Source organism: Planococcus citri, chromosome 4 (genome assembly GCF_950023065.1).
Source record: "Planococcus citri chromosome 4, ihPlaCitr1.1, whole genome shotgun sequence".
Lineage (NCBI taxonomy): Eukaryota > Metazoa > Arthropoda > Insecta > Hemiptera > Pseudococcidae > Planococcus > Planococcus citri.
Window position 1 is genome coordinate 53175691 of NC_088680.1, and position 21049 is coordinate 53196739.

A 21049-nucleotide genomic window follows, 5' to 3' on the forward strand; every position below is an offset into this window, starting at 1 on the left:
GATGAGCAGTTGCGATTAATTTTTTTATAATGAATTTTTTCCCCCTCATTCAGGATGAAATACCACTCTCAGTAAAAATCAAGAATTTCTGCGTTCTTCTTTACATGGTTTCTCATTTAATTATAATTTGCTTGCTGGGTGAATATTTCCAGAACACGGTATGTAAATAACCAGACTTTTCATACTTTCTTACCTACTTTATAGATTTCTTAAAAGAAATTCATGATTCAATTCAGAAATTTTTTTTCTCTTTAGGATGATGAAATCAGAAACGCTTTGTATAATACATCATGGTATCAAATGCCGAATGAATCGAGAAAAATCATTACTATGTTTATGTCACTAACTCAAGCACCTATGCGAGTAAAAGCCTATGGAATGTTTCCTGTTGATGCAAATTTTTCTCTGCGAATACTGAAAAACATATATTCGGCATTAAATTTATACCGAAATAGTACGCGAAAAAATCTATCCTGAATTGATATTTCTTAGGTTTGTATCATTTTTTAAATCGATGATATTTAAACGACGAGATAGCAGTTGATTTTTGAATGTGTTTCCATAAAGTAGGTTGATAAGAAATAGGCTAATTAATTCGAATATTTTTAATAAGGAACTTGATAGGTACCTACTACAAAATTTTTATTCAATTTCTCTCACAGGTAGGTTGAGAAACTGATTATTAAATTGGCTATATAAGTAAAATTCGTCCATTTGCATTTGATACTTATTTGAATATGTAAACATTCTCCAAGTTCACTTCGTTAATTAGTATTAAATATGTAATAAACATGATAGATTTTGATTCTCATATAGATATTAGGTAGTTCGACTTCGATTTGATTTAATCGCTCAGGGTTGGCCACACTCTTGTGACCTTGATTTTTGTAATAGTGTTTACATTGTGAATTTTTTTAATTATTACAAATTATATTTTTTCAGCTTATTCATGTGACTGCTTCCTACTGCTATTTATTTATACTTTAAAATTAATAAATTTACGAATAATCGACTCGTTGAATATTTTAAGCACAATTTTGTGCCTATCTCCGGAAAAATTCTCTTTCCTAACTTTTTTTAGCAATTTTTTCCATATACAAGGAAATGCGTAATACACTTTCCATACTTTTTTCTAAAATCGCAAAGACCGATTGATTTCGATTTAACATGATCATCCATCACAGTGATGATTGGTAAGTTTATTTACACTGTTTTAATTTGAAAATTTGAAACTGAGAGTAGGTAAGTGAGTTATAAAATCACTCATTTTGATAGGTACCTATCTAATTTAAGGGTCATTCCATGTCAACTCAACCAACGTTTTTGGATCATGTCCTTCGATTTTGCTCAAATTTTTCTTACAATATCTACCCACCCAGTAAGTAAGAAAGCCGCAATCAGTTTGGTCCCAGCCCCCTCAGGGAGTGGATGGGGGGGGCTTCCATTATTTTCACATTGTCTCGAGGTACTCAACTTCAGTAGCCCAGTCCTCCAAAACTATGATACTTTGATCAAAACTGATTTCACAGTTCGAAAGGGCATTGAATTTTGAACTTTTTAAGCATTTTGAAATTTTCAAAAGTTGAGAGTTGAACTTTCAATTTGAAAGTACAAATTTCAAAATGGCGCTGTAAGTGGGAGCTACCATTTAAAATTTTGAAAAAATTTCCATAGATGTGCATTTTGATACTTTTTTGAAATATTTAGGCTTCGAGATGGCACTCGTTGACCGAGGGGGAGCACCCTACCCCCAATTTTGGGTGAAACTTTCAAAAGAAAATCTGGGGCTTTTGATACATCGAATTGTATGTTTTTGGTGACGCTGAACACGAATATGACGTCAGATTTTTGATAGGACCCCATCCACGGCCCCCAGCACCTCCTCAAAGGGGGTAAAAGTTTTAAAAAGCGTTTATGTTCGTGTGACATATGAAATAGTATGTTTTTGGTGACGCTGAACACGAATATGACGTCATATTTGTGATTGGGCCCATCCACGGCCCCCAGCACCTCTCCAATGGGGGTGACCCCCCCAAATAGTTACATTCGTGTGACACATGCAATGGTATGTTTTTGATATCGCTGAACACGAATATTGCCTTAGTTTTTCGAATCGACTTCGCCCATGGCCCCCAGAACTGGGGTCCAATCACAAATCTGACGTCATATTCGTGTTCAGCGTCACCAAAAACATACTATTCCATGCGTCACACGAACAAAACGCTTTTTTAAACTTTTACCCCCTTTGAGGAGGTGCTGGGGGCAGTGGATGGGGTCCTATCAAAAATCTGATGTCATATTCGTGTTCAGCGTTGCCGAAAACATACAATTCGATGTATCACATGCCCCAAATTTTCTTCTATAAAATGTGATTCTAAATTTTCCCATCGTATCTCCCATAAGATTTAAATTTCATTTTAAAAAACTCAACTATAAAATCAAGTTTCAAGACTAAATTTTGATATCAGTGGCAAAAATGAATTTTTTTCGAAATTCGAATCAATAGTTCTCGATTTGGAAGTCCTTTTTCAAGTCGAGAATCACTTTTTTCATTTCGAGCACACTTAACAATTATATGAGATCAAAAATCGATTTTTGATCAGGAATTCTTTGTAGGTAAGTACATATTTTTAAATCTAAGATCAATTTTTTAATTTGGAACATGATTAATCGCGTAGGATTAAAAATCGACAGCAAATCGATTTTTGGTCATGATCGAGTTTGATCGGGAAGTTCAATTTCGAAATGAAAATAATTGAGTTTTAGTTTCGAACATTGATCATGTGAGGGCAAGAATTGCAAATGATTCGATTTTGGAAATTCAATTACATATCGATTATTCGATTTTGATTTGGAATTCCATACAGGTAGGTAATTACTAATTAGGTACATATCTATTTTTGAATCTAAAATTTATATTTTTCATTTCAAACACGATGGATCACATGGGATCAAAAATCGGAAATGAGTCGATTTTTGGGATTTGATTTATCGATTTTCGATTGTGATCGAATTTAATCCGGAAGTTCAATTTTGAAGTTGAGATTGATTCTTCATTTTTGAACGTAAGCATTCGATTGTATGAGATCAAGAATCGAGAATAAATCGATTTTTGAAATTCGATCAATCGATTTTTGAAATTCGATCAATCGATTTTTGAAATTCGATCAATCGATTTTTGAAATTCGATCAATCGACTTTTGAAATTCGATCAATCGACTTTTGAAATCGATCAATCGATTTTTGAAATTCGATCAATCGACTTTTGAAACTCGATCAATCGACTTTTGAAACTCGATCAATCGACTTTTGAAACTCGATCAATCGACTTTTGAAATTCGATCAATCGACTTTTGAAATTCGATCAATCGACTTTTGAAACTGGATCAATCGACTTTTGAAACTCGATCAATCGATTTTTGATCTGGAAGTCAATCTAACAACTTTTTAATTCTGAAATCAATTTTCTCATTTAGAACATAATTCATCACATGGCATCAAAAATTGACATTAAATCGATTTTTGATTCGGTTCCGCCTATAATGGTATGTTCCGGAGACCTAAGTCAACATTACATGGGATCAAAAATACAAAAATAGTAAATTAATCGATACATGGGGTTCGATTGATCAATTTTTGATCATTATCGATTTTTTGATCGATCGATAAGCAGGCCAATTAGTTTTTACTATCGAAATCTAAAATCAAAAATCTATCGATCAAACGCATCGATTATTGAAAAGAAAAAACACAATAATCTAGTCAGTTTTTCCAACCTTCAAAAACGAAGACGACAAGACGAATTAGAAAATATTGATCGACCACTTCGTTTAATCGAAATCGAAAATAACAAAAAAAATCAATAATTCTCAAACGATCGCTTTTCGATAGGAAACAGTAGGTTCTTAATTTTCGAACATGATCGAAGAAAATCGATTTTTGAGGTTCGATTAATCAATTTCTTTATGGGAGGTCTACTTGCAAGGCAGAAATTGGTCATTTAGGCCGAATACGTACGATCGACTGAATGAAATCAAAAATCAAAAATTGATCGATATTTGGGGTTCGATCAATCAATTTTCGATTTGAAAGACGTACGTACGTTCTACCTATGTCACACAAAACGTAATCAATTTCAGTCCATCAAGTACAGATATCATGACATGAATTTTTATCTTTAAAATACCTCAATAAGGCTCTTTTATTTTTTCAAGTAGATTTTAATTTTGTTTGTTTCTAGAGTACATTCATATCAACAAGAAACTGAATCTAGTTCGAAAAAGGTGCATTTCTTGAAGTTGATGAAAACTGAAGCACATTACCGCACCTACTTGAAAATTTTTCAGCATATTCAGATGATTTTTTCTTTCTCTTTTTCCATCCAAAATAAGGTGTGAACTGAAATATGGTTCTGAACTGGTACCCGCCAATTTTGGAGAAATAGAGTTCAATCGGTCAAGTGAGTATAAAAAAAGCACTAATTGCTAGCAGCATGAGTGCTAGTTTTGATTTGCACATATTAATTGAAGTGTTTTTTGTGTTGGGAGGCGGGCTCCAAAGAACTATTTGAACCCACCTTCAGTCAACTCAACATGTTAATATTACAGTGCAGGGTGGATTTTGATTTACCAACTCCATTTGGTAAAATTTTGTGGAAATTTGAATAAAAAAAAATTTTGGAAGCTCCATAAACTGCTCAAAATGATTCAAACCCGTTTCTAATTACTGATTTGTTGGAACAAAACCAGAGAATTATCCCAAATTAACTTCCTAATAATTGGTCAATTTGATAAAATTTTGATACCTTACCTATTGTCTCATTTTAGGCCCAAATTCATTGGTAGGTAATTACATTTTGATGATTTCCAATTTCGAGAATTTTTTTTTCAGTCCCACATTCGCCAATTTTTCTGAATTTTTTGATCGTTTGACCTTTAAGATGAAGATAATGTTCTAAAAAATACAAATTTTGCGCAAAAAATACAAAAAGTCAGTTTTCCAAAAAAAGTTCAAATTTAAAAAAAAATTAAAAATTAAAAAATTGAATGTATTCCAGTTTGAAAAATTGTAGAGAAGGTCTTCTTTCGATATGTTGTACAAAATACTCCAGAATAAGTACCCCTGAATGTTTCACACAGATTGGTGGTTTACTTTTGGAATGAGTAAATTATACACAAGAAGAAAGCCCTTCAAGTTTTCATCAAGGAATGTTGTTATTTTTTCAAAAAGAAAATTCTCTATAATTTCTTGCTTTTTTTCTCCAGGTGGCCACCTAGTCTCGCTTATCGGGTAATCCGATCCTGACGTCATCGCGTGTATGAAGAATTATCGTATGTTTGGTATAGTTTATGAAAAACAACGTTACTTAGACAAGAATCATAACTTTTAAGGTGGTTTTGTTATTTTTTGTTTGAATTATTCGATATTTTATTCATTTTTAGACGGTTTTAATTGTATGCTGTATTTACAAAAGTCAGCTTTCAAATAATGAATGCACAGCATTTAAGTAAATCATAGCATAATAGGCTAAAAAGAGTTCTTTTTAAAATTGTTTTCTTGAATTTTCAATTAGTTATAATTACCGACAACGTATCATTAAGATTTCAAAGAATGAATGAATTCCACACATGGATACCAGCATATCTACAACAGTGTCAACAAATCAAAACAGCTTTAATAAAGTTTCGTCACTCTTACTCGCGAGTCTACTCGAGTTTCGATGATGGTTGTGATCAAAAAACCAAAACTTTCAATCAGTTCCATTTTGAAATTTCTTTTAATTACGACTGGAAGCATATCTATCGAACATAGAAAAATACAACAGACTGTTGTCTTTTCAATAATACTGAGTTATGTTTTATTATTTCATTCGATGATCTGGTCGGCTGTGAATTCGTCGAGTATTACAGTAATATCCGACTCGTTATCCGTAATTTTTATATTAATTTCATCTTGTGCCATGTTTTTTACGATTATGCTACGTAAAAGTGTTTTTATTCGGGTGATAAAATGTATAGAGAATGAAACGAAAAATTTCAGAGCTGAAACCAACAAAAATTTCTTCGACTTGCTCAAGAAGGTATTCAAGTTAATACTATTCTGGGAAATGGTTTACTTTATAACTGGTGTGACTACGTCATCTTCCACAAATAACGTAGAATTGGGCTCACCAGAATCGCTATATATGCCAGGATACATACCTTGGCGATATGATACTCCAATGAAATACTGCTTGGCGGTAGCGTATCAAATTTTGATCGCACTTTATCCAATGTTGATTAGACATATGACCATGGCAGCATCAGTTGGTCTGTACACTTTCATCAATTTTAAATTCGTGCACCTTCTGACTTCCGTTTGCAAATTACGAAATGATGATGCAGCAATTTCACGCAGTTCGAGGCGAAAACTCAATTCTGATATAATTGGAGTGATCAAGAATTACCAAGATTGGAAAAAGTAAGGAGAATTTAACGAAATTAATTATAAATGGGTTACACTTGTATGAACATAATCTGCGAATTCGATCAGGTCAGGTTGAATGCCTGGTCCGGATAATCATGTCTGATGCGAGCATTAAGTAGGTGTACGTTGCCTATATTTGAATTTGAAGGGACGAATTACATTCTTTGAAACTAACGGTCAAAATTCATTTTTGATCTTGGGAGTGGGTGCAAAACATTGAAAAGTAAATAAAATCACATTTTATGACTCTTTGCCCTACTTGAACGTTGAAAGGGCCATAAATGAATTTTAATTTCAAAAAACAGTAATGAAAAAAAAAGTCGTAGCAGTCTGCCGCTACGTAAGAGCCAAATTTTGCTCAATAATGAAAGTTACAGAAAAAATCAATTAAGGCACATATATTACAACATTTCAGGAGTGATTGAGTAGATAATTATTGTGTGGTGCCAAAAAATAGCCTTATTGGGACGCCTCCTTCACGAACTCGGCAACTCTCAAGCTCTCAAATCTTTTGAAATTTTCGAGTCGGAAAAAAATTGATCGTAACAAAATTTGTTCATTAATTTCTAGATGTACTTACTATTCAATTCCGCAATTTTTTTCATTACTATTTTTTAAAATTAAAATTAATAATTCATAGCCCTTTCAATTTTCAAGTTAGGTGAAAAGTCATAATATGTGATTTTGTTTACTTTTCAATGTTGCACCCACTCCCAAGAGCAAAAATGAATTTTGACTGTTGGTTTTAAAGAATGCAATTCGCCCCTTCAAATTTGAAGGCAGGCAACACCTTCATCAAACTTTTTTTTAATGGTAACGCTTCATTCTTTGATCTAGTCGATTGCTCATTCATCAAGTCTTACGTATGTTAGTATCGGAATCGTTATCCCTAATTCTTGCTCATTTCTGGTCATATACATATATCATCAAGTATCACTCTCCATTGACATTGATATTAATTTTCAGCCTCTCTAAAGATCTAGCATCATTTATCAGTGATTATTGCAATACGGTAATATTCACCGTATCTTTGTGCTCGGTGTGGACCATAGCCAATCTAGTAAATGTAAGTATAACTTTGTTGAGCTTAGTGGTAAAAAAAAAAAAAAATGAAGTAGATAATGGAAGATTTTTTTACGAGTTTTTTTTGTCGATTTTTGGACTTTGAAGAACCTTGTATTACGCCCCACCCCTCTAAATTGATTTAGGAAGCTGAAATTTGACATGTACCAACTACCTACCAAGTGCCTTGCACACGAAGGACGTCTCAGATGTGCTCATGGGTTTCACTTTTCAATCCATCCCCCAGAACCCCCTTTACATGTAGAAAAAATGGATTTCTGCGCCTTTTTCAACTTTTAGATTTTGATGATGAGCGGTTGCGATTAGCCTTTTTACAATGATTTTTTTATTTTATTTTTCCTCCTCATTCAGGATGAAATACCACTTTCAGTAAAAATCAAGGACTTCTGCATTCTTCTTTACATGCTTTCGCATGTAATTATAATTTGCTTGCTGGGTGAATATTTCCAGAACACGGTATGTAAATTTAATATCCAGACTTTTCGCTTACTTACTTACCTACCTACTTTAATGATTTCTTTAAAAAAATTTGTGTTGTTTAATGTACTTTCTTATTCAATTTTAAATTCAAAAATATTTTTTTCTCTTTAGGATGATGAAATCAGAAACGCTTTGTATAATATATCATGGTATAAAATGCCGAATGAATCGAGAAAAATCATTACTATGTTCATGTTACTAACTCAATCACCTATGCGAGTAAAAGCCTATGGAATGATTCCTGTTAATGCAAATTTCTCTCTGCAAATACTCAAACATATATATTCGGCATTAAATTTATACCGAAAAAGTTACGCAAAAAAATCTACCCAGAACTGATATTGCTTAGGTACGTTTGTTCTATTTTTTAAATCGATGATATTTAGACGACGAAAGACATCTGTTGATTTTTATTCAGATTTAAAAACTAATTCAAATACTTATTTACTCGTAGCTGTAATTTACATCCATACGTACGTAGAATATGTGTTTTTACGATGAAATGGTTAAATAAAATGTAGGTAGATTAGAAATAGGCCAATTAATTCGAATATTTTTAATAAGGAACTTGATACTATACAAAATTTTTATTCATCAATTTCTCCCAAAGGTAGGTTGAAAAACTGTTATTAAATTGGCTATAGGTAAGTAAAATTCGTTCATTTTGAATTGGATATTTAAATATGTAAACATTCTTCAAGTTCACTTCGTCAATTGGTATTAAATAATAAACATGATTGATTTTGATTCTCATATAGATATTAGGCGGCAGTTCGACTTCGATTTGATTCAACTTTGAATTTAACACAGGTACCTACATAAATAAGACCAATCAATCGCTCAGGGTTGGCCACACTCTTGTGACCTTGATTTTTGTAATAGTGTTTACAATGTGAATTTTTTTAATTTTTACAAATTATATTTTTTCAGCTTCCTTTATGTGACTGCTTCCTACTGCTCTATTTATTTATACTTTAAAATTAATAAATTTACGAATAATCGACTCGTTGAATATTTTACACGCAATTTTGTGCCTATCCCTGAAAAAATTCTCTTTCCTTACTTTTTTTTGAGCTATTTTTTCTATGTATGTACAAGGAAATACGCGCCATACACTTTCCATACTTTTTTCTAAAATCACAAAGACCGATTGATTTCGATTTAACATGATCATCCATCACAGTATCTGATTGGTAAGTTTATTTACACTGATTTAATTTGAAAATTTAAAACTGAGAGTAGACGAAGTGAGATTATAAAATCACTCATTTTGATAGGTCCTATCTAATGTTGAGTCATCCCTATAAAATGAGATCCTAAATTTACCCATCGTATCTGCCATAAGATTTAAATTTCGTAAAAGAAAAATCAACTACAAATATAAAATCATGTTTCAAGGCCAAATTTTGATATCAGTGGCAAAAATGAATTTTTTTGAAATTCGAATCAATAGTTCTCGATTTGGAGGTCCTTTTTCAAGTCGAGAATCACTTTTTTCATTTCGAGCACACTCAACAATTATACGGGATCAAAAATCAAATAAATCGATTTTTGAAATTTGATTAATCGATTTTCATCAGGAAGTCTTTGTATGTATAGGTACATATTTTTAAATCTAAGATGAATTTTTTAATTTGGAACATGATTAATCACGTAGGATTAAAAATCGATAGCAACTCGATTTTTGGTCATGATCGAGATTGATCGGGAAGTTCAATTTCGAAATGAAAAATGAGTTTTCGTTTCGAACATTGATCATGTGAGGGCAAGGATTGCAAATGATTCGATTTTGGAAATTCAATTATCGATTAATCGATTTTTGATTTGGAATTCCATACAGGTATCTATTTTTGAATCTAAAATTCATATTTTTCTTTTCAAACACAATGGATTACATAGGATCAAAAATCGTTAATGAGTCGATTTTTGGGATTTGATTTATCGATTCTCGATTACGATCGAATTTAATCCGGAAGTTCAATTTTGAAGTTGAGATTGATTCTTCACCTTTGAACGATCGTATGAGATCAAGAATCGAAAATAAATCGACATCTAGTTTAATTTTTTAAAAAATAGTAGGTATAAGTGCTTTAAGAACCAAAATATTATTACCGACTTTGCCGTGAAACGGAAAAGTGAGGTATTGTATTTGTCATGATGGTTCAAGAATTGGATGGGGGTGGGTTTTCTTGACGTTTTGGAGTGTGCTGATCACGATAAGACGTATGGCGCAAAACGAGATAAGTTTACATATATATTTATTTATATATAGATATATAGGTATATCAATTTATGTATAAATTTGTGTCACGCTGAACTCAAAAGCTCCGAACTTTAAGTCGAAACTGATGATGGCAAAATATTGCTTTGATACTGAACTAGAGAAATTTTTAATTTGGTCGAAATCGATTCAGCCGTTTACGAGATATGAACGTTTAAGTGTGTTTCAACGTTATGGATAAGCTGAAATTTGTGTAAACCATTATATCTCGCAAACGGCTCACCCCCAATAAACAGACGGGGTGGTTAGGGTGTGTAGGTTGAGGATTGGTGTGCCGGAGGTCGGGTGTTCGAACCCCGCGCGAGTCAAGAGGTGAAAATTTTTTGTCAATTTTTTTGTTAATTTTAACCGTCCAAAATTTTTTTGCCATAAAAAATCAACATTTTTCAAAAATTTCTAGTGTAATTTTTGTTTCAACAAACAACATTAAGTTTTTGGTAAATATCCAGTAACTTTTGATAATTTTTTTTTTTTGGTAAATTAATAGTAATTTTCAGTAAATAAAATGATTAGTTATTTTTGGTGAATTACTCGTAATTAAAATTGGTCGAAAATTTTGGTAAATTGCTTGGGTAATTTTTGTTTTGGTAAATTAATGGCGTAATTTTTGGTAAATTGGTATTCCAATTGGTAAATTTTCGTAAATTGCTGGATGCTGGGGTAATTTTCAGTTTTTCAATAAAGTTGGTTGAAAATTTTGGTAAATTACTGAGGTCATTTTTGGTAAATTGGTAAATTTTATTAAATTTCTGTGGTAATTTTTGGTATTGTTAAATTGGTGGGGTAATTTATTTTGTTGAATTGGTATCAACCTTTGGAAGTAAAAAAATTACTAGGGTAATAAAAAATTGATAAATTAGTGGGGTAATGTCTGGTAAATTACTGAGGTAAATGTTGGTAAATTGCTGGAGTTATTTTTTTTTTTTTTGGTAAATTGGTAAAAACCTATGGCAGTAAATTACTGGGGTAATTAAAATAAAAGTCGGTAAAAAATTGGTAAATTAGTGAGGAAATGTCTGGTAAATTACTGAGGTAAATGTTGGTAAATTGCTGGGGTTATTTTTAGTAAATTGGTACATTTTGGTAAATTGGTATAAATTTTGGTAAATTGGTAAATTTTGGTAATTTGGTAAATTCTGGTAAATTTTGGTAAATTTTGGTAAATTGGTAAATTTTGGTAAATTGGTATACATTTTGGTAATTTGGTAAATTTTGGTAATTTGGTGAATTTTGGTAAATTGGTATATTTCGGTAAATTGGTAAATTTTGAGGTAATGTCTGGTAAATTACTGAGGTAAATGTTGGTAAATTGCTGGGGGTTATTTAGAGCAAAGTCGGTTGATCTTGCGTACTGCGCAAGATGTTTTTTTGTGTTGTAAGCACTTTAAAAATAAATGTCTTGTCTTGTCTTGATTTTTGAAATTCGATCAATCGATTTTTGGAATTCGATCAATTGATTTTTGGAATTCGATCAATCGATTTTTGAAATTCAATCAATCGATATTTTGATTTTTAAAATTCGATAAATTGATTTTTGGATTTTTGAAATTCGATCAATCGATTTTTGTATTTTTGAAATTCGATCAATCGATTTTTCGATTTTTGAAATTTGATCAGTCTATTTTTCGATTTCTGAAATTTGATCAATCGACTGTTGAACTTCGATCAATCGATTTTTGAAATTCAATCAATCAATTTTTTGATTTTTAAAATTCGATCAATCGATTTTTGGACTTTTGAAATTCGATCAATCAATTTTTCGATTTTTGAAATTTGATCAGTCTATTTTTCTATTTCTGAAATTCGATCAATTGACATTTGAATTCGATCAATCGTTTTTTGAAATTCGATCAATCGACTTTTAAAATTTGATCAATCGACTTTTGAAATTCGATCAATCGATTTTTGATCTTGAAATCAATCTACCCATTTTTAAATTTTAGAACATGTAATTCATCACATGACATCAAAAATCGACAATAAATCGAACGGAGACCTAAGTCAACATTACATGGGATCAAAAATACAAAAATAACAAATTAATCGATAGGTATGTACATGGGGTTCGATTGATCAATTTTTAATGATTATCGATTTTTTGATCGAAAGGCAGACCTAGATCAATTACTTTTTACTACTGAAATCTGAAATCCGAAATCTTATCGATCAAACGCATCGATTATTGAAAAGAAAAATATACAATTTTAGTCAGTTTTTCCAACCTTCAAAAACGAAGACGAATTAGAAAATATTGATCGACCACTAGGTTTAATCGAAATCGAAAATTACAAAAAAATCGATTCTCAAACTATCGCTTTTCGATAGGAAAACCGTAATAATTTCGGTCAATTCTTACTAAATAAAAAATAAAGATGAAACAAAATCCTAATTTTCGAACATGATCGAAACAAATCGATTTTTGAGGTCGCAAGGCTGAAATTGGTCATTTAGAAAAATCAAAAATTGATCGATATTTGGTTTCGATCAATCGATTTTCGATTTGAAAGACGTACGTGCGTACTACGTATGTCACACAAAACGTAATCAATTTCAGTCCATCAAGTATAGATATCATGACATGAATTTTTATCTTTAAAATACCTCAATAGGGCTCTTACATTTTTTCAAGTAGATTTAAATTTTGTATGTTTCTAGAGTACCTACATTCATATCAACAAGAAGCTGAATCTAGTTCGAAAAAAGTGCATTTCTTGAAGTTGATGAAAACTGAAGCACATTACAGTACCTACTTGAAAATTTTTCAGCATATTTAAATGATTTTTTCTTTCTCTTTTTCCACCCTATAAAATTTTTGAAACCTCAATGTAGCCTTATAGAACGTCTATAGTATCTAGTGACACATCATTCAATATGGGCCACCAGTTTTTTGATCGGATCTTGTGGTTGATATTATCGTGAAATACATTTAGGATATTCGCAAGCTCTAAGTATAAATTCAATTTTTTTAAAAACACAGGAAGTAGGTAGTTACTAACAGGTACCTATTATTCCTTGAATTTTAAAATCATTCATGACACATGGATTTTTTAATCAAAAGAAACTCAATTTCAGTATTACCTATTTCCTTTTTAATTATTCATACATAGCTTTCATCAACTCATACCATAAATTGAGTTACCTAGCTATTTTATTGTTATCAATTTGAAAACAAAAACAAACATCAAAAGTTTCACATGTCAACATATAGTCGTCAAATACCCATGTAAACTTATTGTGCCGAGTGTTTCTATATAGTGGACTTATATAAGTAAAATGCGCGATTTTATACCTGTACCAGTTTTTTATATACCCTGGACTGTAAAAACACTCTTATTTATAACCGGGTGCACGAAAATTAAACATAAAAAGTTACAATTAACCATAATTTCGATAATTACCCTCGCTTACGCTTCGGTGTTCACTTTAACCATAATAACGGCGATAAACTTATCGAATTTTTCAATGATAACTGAATCAGTATGCATGATATTGATTTTTATGTCACCACTTGGCATAGCATTGATTACGATCGCACATGAAAGTGTTTTATTTCGCACCTTAGAGCGAATTGAAAATGAAAAAGATGCGCGAATTATCAAAACGACTAATAAACGTTTAATAAAATTACTCATATTGATAATCGAGTTAATAATTCTTTGGGAAATACCTTACCTAGCATGTGGTTTGACAGTGGCTGTAATTTCTGATGTAAAATTGGGTACAATGGAGTCGCTGTATTTTCCCATGTATATTCCTTGGCGTTATGATACCATAATGAGATACGGTTTTGCTATTTTGTTTGAATGTTTCGTAGTCCTATACCCATTTCTGGTGGAATATGCTATGATATTCACATTAGGTAGTTTTTACATCTATATCGATGCAAAACTAGCAAATTTATTGGTTTCTTTGAATGAAATTACATTACGTGAGCATCTAACGTATTCCAATTTGGTTCGCGTGATTGATAAGTATCAGAATTGGAAAAGGTGAGAAAATTTTTAAACGCAGGTACCTATTCAAATATGGTACATATAGGCTACCTATCTGGGAGATTACTTAATTATACGTGATTTTTACAGCACTTCGAAAGAATTGCTTTCATACATAGCTGATTGTTCTACTGTGACATTATTTTGTATAACTTTGACTTCAGTTTTGAGCATAGCTAATTTGACAGAGGTAAGTTAAGTAGATACATAGGTACTCAAGTTTACTTGAAAATGAAATTGTTAACTTACTAAGACACGCCAAGTGTTCATTTGCTGTATTCATTGATTGATTTCAGTCCGAAGTTCCAATTCCTTTGAAAATCAAAAATATCTCAGCGCTGTTGTACTTGTTCGGTCACTTATTCATGTTTTCACTTCTGGGAGAATATCTGAAAAATACGGTATAACTTACCATTAGCTTACCTATTTTTAAAATATTCTTTGAATGATTTTAGAGCCTAGAATTTAAAATTGTATCCGAAACATTTTTTTGAGATTTATTCTATTTTGAGGCGAATGGTGAAAGTTGATGGTGCTTTTTTTGCTTCTTTTGAGTGGAAATGCTTTAAAATACTCATTTTTGCCCAAAAATGCCAAAATGTTGCTTATTTTGTGCTTTTTTCCCCTCATCGGTAGGGCTTTTTTGGGGTGAAAAATCGGCAAAATTTCAGCAATTTGTTTTAAAAATCCAAAATATTTATCAACTTTTTGCACATTTTTGAAAAAAAAATTGAAAAGAAAACACTCATACCTTATACCTTATCAAAAAAATAAGTCTGGAAAAACTGAAAAATCAAAGTTTCAGTTTTCGTTTTTCAACTTTTAAGTTTTCAATTTTTTCAATTCTTAGTTTGTTTTTTTCATTTCTTTTTTTCATTTTCTTCTTTCAAATTATTTTGATCCAAGTTGAACGGTATTTAAAGGGGGAGATCTTCCTTTTGGTATGAAACAGGGTAAGATTTGGTAAAGCTTTTTTTTTTGATTTTACCTACTTACAATCCTCGCCCTAGTTATTTATAATTATAATGAATACCCACTTTGGAAACTTCAAAATAAATACGTCTTTCTTACAGGATGATGAAATTAGAAATGCAATTTACGATATTTCATGGCACACAGGATCGACAGAATTGAGAAAAATAGTCACAATTTTCATGATGCAGACTCAAACGCCAATGACGATAAAAGCTTACGGGATGATTTCAGTGAACCAAAGTTTGATCTTGAGCATTTTAAGCAATATATACTCAGTATTGAATTTATATCGTAAGACTTATAGAAATGAATGAACATTAAAAAATTATTTTATCCTTTTGTGAAGCAAAACATCGTTGCAGCGAAATTAACATTTCTGTTGAAAATTTACTTCTCTGTACTGTAATTGTATCCATTTTGTGTGATTCATAATTTTTTACAAACAATGCGAAAAATATATTATGTTCCGAAAAATCTGTAATATGGTGGCAAGAGGACATTACTCATGGCAAATTTGAACAGACGCAATTGTGTACCTACTCATTTTCCTGGAATTTTATTCTATTTAACGGAAATTCTCCATCATCACGCTTATCATCTCGAAAATTAATCTGTTATCTGATTAAATTGCCAGCTACCTTTTAGTTTTTCAATTTGAATTTTTTCCTTTTTGATTGTTCATGGCAAATTAGAACATAGGTAATTGTGTACTCATTTTCCTGGAATTTTATTCTATTTAACGGAAACTCTCCTTCGTCAGGCTTATCATTTCGAAATTATTCTGGTATCTGATTAAATTGCCAGCTTGCTTTAGTTTTTCAATTTTAATTTTTTCCTTTTTTGGTGAAATGAGCAAGTTGAGGAAATCACGATGTATTCCCTTTGTCATTTATGAAACGATTCGTCGAGATAAACATTAAATCATATCTGTCTCAGTTTGTACCAGGGTGAGTCTCAATTAATCATCCATGGCGAACGTGATTATCAACTGAATTTTGATAAAAAATCTATATATAAACTCACAATTTGAGTACATCTTAATTAGTTTACAATCGTCCTTAAAAGGTTCGCCTTTTGTGATTATTATTCTACTACGCTGTGTTTTTTCATTTTACTCAAGTCACCTGTACCTATTTTGACAGTGTGGTCGTTTTTTCTGGTTCGTCAAAATGAAGTTTTTCGCGTTAATGTTGTGCTGCGTTTTTGCGAGCAAAAGTGTAACTTCAGTCGTCAATGCTGCCAAGCTGAACAATGCAACTGTTGTTGGAACCACACCATTAAAAGATAGTAGCCAAATCATCGAAATTCTAGTGGTCATTGACAGCGATACTTTAGTGGCCATTCATCAACAAGGATCCATGAACCCGGGTCAACCAAAACATATCTCACATACCTGCGCGTTTATGGTGGCATCAGCTAAATATGTAAAATCCGGTCAAGGTACTGCTGATTTGCACCTGAAAGCCGACATTGGAGACACCTTCAGATATTTTAGCACTTCTCTATCCAGTAATATGAATTCTCAAGTTTTCGTTTACAATTTAACATTCACTCCAGTTAATTCATTGAGCACGCCACAGATCAAATCGTTGAAAGACATACCATGCGTCGAAATTATTGATGCTAACATCACAAATTTAGTTCAAAGCAAATGTAATAATTATTACTTGAATACTGATGCTCAAAAAATGGGGCTCATAAATTATCAAGTACACTTCGCTTTGTATAAAAAAAGTTCTAAAACAAAGCAGATGCGCTTGAATGGATACTATCGGTGGGATCCTACAATTACAGTAGAATAAATGTAAGTAGATACATTGTTTGTTTCATTATCATATTCCACGATGAAATAAGTTGAGAAAATACATGGATATTATTTAACATTACCTAAGTAAAATTTATAAGTTCTAAAATATCCATATTAATTAATAGGTACCTACATACCATATCTACTTCCATGTATGGTTGTATCATTATTTGATGCAGAATAACCTTAAAATAAACGCTGCATATCAAAGTGTCTTTTTTTATTAATGTGTTTGCAAAAAGCAATACTTACTTACCTACTGGTAAAATTATTGAACTATCTACTTCAAAGTTTGATACTTGAGTAAGTATACTCACCTGATTGATTGCATGAGGCATTGATATCATACCTCGTACTCACTTGATGATCTGGAGAATTCTTGATGTGAATGTATATATAGATATACCGATACCATGTAACAAAGGATCCACTCAAAGTAAGTACATATTCACCTTCAATTTGAACTGGAATAAAAAATTTCAGTCACTCTGATTTCTCGATTTTTGAGTAATTTTTTAAAAAAATATCATACCTATTCTTCGCTCATAAGTATTGTGATTCCCATACAACAATGACCATGCTAATTTCGATGTGAATGTCGACATTGTCGACCCATCCACGTCCGTCACTTCTGGATGCCACATGTCGATGTGAATTTCAACTCTGTGTCGAGCCAATTGTTGATGTAATTGTTGACCAATGTTGATCAGCATTTATGTCGACAATTGGCTCAACACAGGGTCAAAATTTACATCGACATGTGGAGTCTAAATGTGACGGATGTGGATGGATTGACATTGGCATCAAAATTTACGTCGACCTCCAGCTACGCAGAATTGTTAAATTTTAGTTTTAAAATTGAAATTTTTTTCCAAAAATCATTTTCTCTTACACACTTAGGTGGCCATTGCTCATGCTGAAAGCGAAAGCAGCATCGATGCGGAGGCCACCTCTGAGAAGTACCCAGTTGGGTGAATATCTGCCCTTCTGCCAATAAATACGCGGTAAAGAGCAGTTTAATTGGCGTTAATGGCGTTTTATACTTCAACACGGCTTTAAACTGCTGCCATGCAGCAGATTTTACACTTTTCAAAATCGCACTTGAAGCGACTTTTTAAGTTGTCACATTTTCTGCACAGCAGAAAAAATTTCTGCTGACAAACACGCCACAAGAATATTTCGTAGCGTATTTTTATCGCATAAAGTCGCTACGCTTCTAAATTATGTGGTATATTTTTGCACATTGAAAAAACCAGCCACAGAAATACGCTACGCAAATATTTTGTAGCATATTTATTCGCATATTTGCTGGAAAACACGCGTAAATGTGGTAATTTGCGCATGTGTTTCAGCTTAGTATATAAATCTTCAGTCACTTCTACCAAGTGCTCTGGTGGCGTAGGTAGCAAGGGTTCCACTCACAGATCCGGGGACTCGAGTTTGATCCCAGCTGGTGCCAAAAAATTTTTCAAGAATATTGATCAATGGCAGATTTTTACGTGTAAATAAAATACGCGCCGATTAATGGGCAGAAAAAGCATTGGCGTAAAGTGTTAAATCTCCTGCCCGCGTTTTTATGTCGCGTAAGAGCAGATTTTCACCCAACTGGGTATAGACAGAAAGTCCATATATTCAGTATAGTTGAACATTAAACTCTTTATACTGAGAGGTGCAATAGGTTATCTAAGAGTACCTATACTAAACTAATACATTTTCATGTTGATGACATGTAGATGTTAATGTTGATGTGAAAATGAAAACATCAACAAATACATCCACAATATCAACTTAATTTTTGAAATTTGAGAAACCTTTAAAATTTGGTTGATGATAGTGTTGATGTATTTGTGGATGATTGACTTTCACAGCGACATAACATCGACAACTCCAAACTATGGAAAAGTGAATAATTTTATAAAGGCCATTAAAAAAGTTTTCTCCCTTCAAACAAAGATCATCTTTTCAAATGTTTACTGAGCTTTTAAACACTGAAACAGAAATTTTAATCCTGAAAAATTGGTCGACATAGCTGTTGTGGATGTAAATTTCGAGCATCAAATTTTACATCAACATGTCGACATCGCATGTCGAGGTATCAGAAATAATGAGAAAATTTCGAAAATTTTCAATTAACCTGGCTTCTTTACGGACAGAAGATTCCTATTAAATAACTTATTGGTCACTTTTCCATCATCATGTTGGAAAAAAACGTAGTGGATGTAAATGTCGACGTCGACAATTGTTGTACGGGTTATGGTGATTTTTCAAATTCTGAATTGATGGTATTATTCACATTAATTTTGAGGGGGGTGGGGATAAAAGCTTCCTGAAAATTTTTCAAACCGCCCCCCTCCTCCAAAGCAGGTACCACCTAGATATATGTATTTTTTTTTTCAAAAGTTTAAGCCGAAAATGAGTTGTTCAAAAAACAGAATTTCTTTACAAGTTCTTCCCTCTGAAGAAGTCTTCTACCCCCTCCCCTCAAAGTTGTTCAATATCACCTTGAGTGAAACCTGAAAAGAAAAAAACAATTTTACCAGAATGACAAAAAACATGGTGTTTACTACAACGTCCATTGTGATTTTTCATCATACAAAAATAATTATCACAAAATCTGAAAAATTTTCAAAATATAATAGCACTAGCAGCATCACCGAAATCTAAGGCGAGTTCTTCACGGATAATAATTCCACGGGTTCATTTTTTTGAAATTCGTAGTATCCATTCAATTCCATTTTATTGAAATTTCTTTCATACAACGCAAAGAATACTCGATAACTAATTTTCTCAGTATTTCTAGTATACTCAGTACTCAGATAAGAATAATTACATTGAGCTTGAACAACGTTATTTGTGATATCACTGCCACCATCCATTTCAATACATGACGAGTTGTTCAAGTGTACGACCTTTGGCTTAGTCATAACATCGCTAGGGTCAAATTTTAAATCATAGACAACAACTTGAGTATTCATATTATTTGATTGTGAAATGCCAAAATATCTAAAGGTGTCTCCAACCTTGGCTCTCAGAAACAAATTGACAGCACCTTGTTCAGAAATCCCATGTTTAGATGAAGTCGACATGAAGGCGTATTCGTGTGAGATAGGTTTTGGTTGATCCGGGTTCATCGATCCCTTTTGATAAACTTCCAAAACAGAATAAGTGTCAATGATCGTTATAATGTCGATGAAATTTCCTTCTTGTACGAATGAGCTTTTTTCGGTTGCATTTGTATTTGTATTATTCAGTTCGTCGGCATCGAGGAGTGAGATTAAACTTTCACTTACAAAAACACAACACAAAATCAACGCAAAAAACTTCATTTCAGCGAACCAAAGAAATGACCACAGCGTCAAGATACGTGCAATGAGAAGCACAACGTATCGGAATAATAATCGCAAAGACTGAACTGAGACTGACGCAGAATGGTTGAAAACTATTTGTATAAAGTAGGTAATAAAAGATATGGATGTAAGTGGATTTTTCGAAATGACTAATCAGTGTATATCTGGTGATAAAAAATATAATAATAATAATGACCTATAATGAGTAGGTATAATGTACACCAGGCTGTAATTTGAATCGAATAGCACGACCATACGATTCTTTGTTAAGATATATAGGCTATAAAATTCATGGAAAATAAATAGACACTGAAGTGGAAATTTTCCACAAGCTAATAATGCAATATTCCTATGCACTCAGTTCATCGCCTTTTCCGAATGGAAACCACGTCAATCTATTCCGATTACGGTGGAGTCCCCCCCCCCCATGAAATGAAATAGGTAACTTTTCACAACTCGAATTCAACTTCTTTTTTTTAAATCTTCAACAAAAAATCATCCCTGATTGAGAAAATTTCCCTAGTGTAGGTACCTACCTACCTACCTACCTACAAGCTCTATTATAATAAATGAAAAATAGAAAAACATGGTTAATTCAACAAAAAGAATAGATGTTTAC

General features: G+C 32.2%; 1 protein-coding gene across 1 annotated transcript; it reads left to right on the top strand.

Annotated features, from left to right (window-relative positions):
• The first annotated feature begins 13511 nt into the window (after positions 1-13511).
• Positions 13512-15750, top strand: LOC135844506 (uncharacterized). Its single transcript, XM_065362724.1, has 4 exons — positions 13512-14298; positions 14392-14491; positions 14598-14702; positions 15375-15750. The coding sequence occupies exons 1-4, from the start codon at positions 13583-13585 to the stop codon at positions 15588-15590; spliced, it is 1137 nt and encodes a 378-aa protein (XP_065218796.1). The 5' UTR covers positions 13512-13582; the 3' UTR covers positions 15591-15750.
• Positions 15751-21049: the final 5299 nt, after the last annotated feature.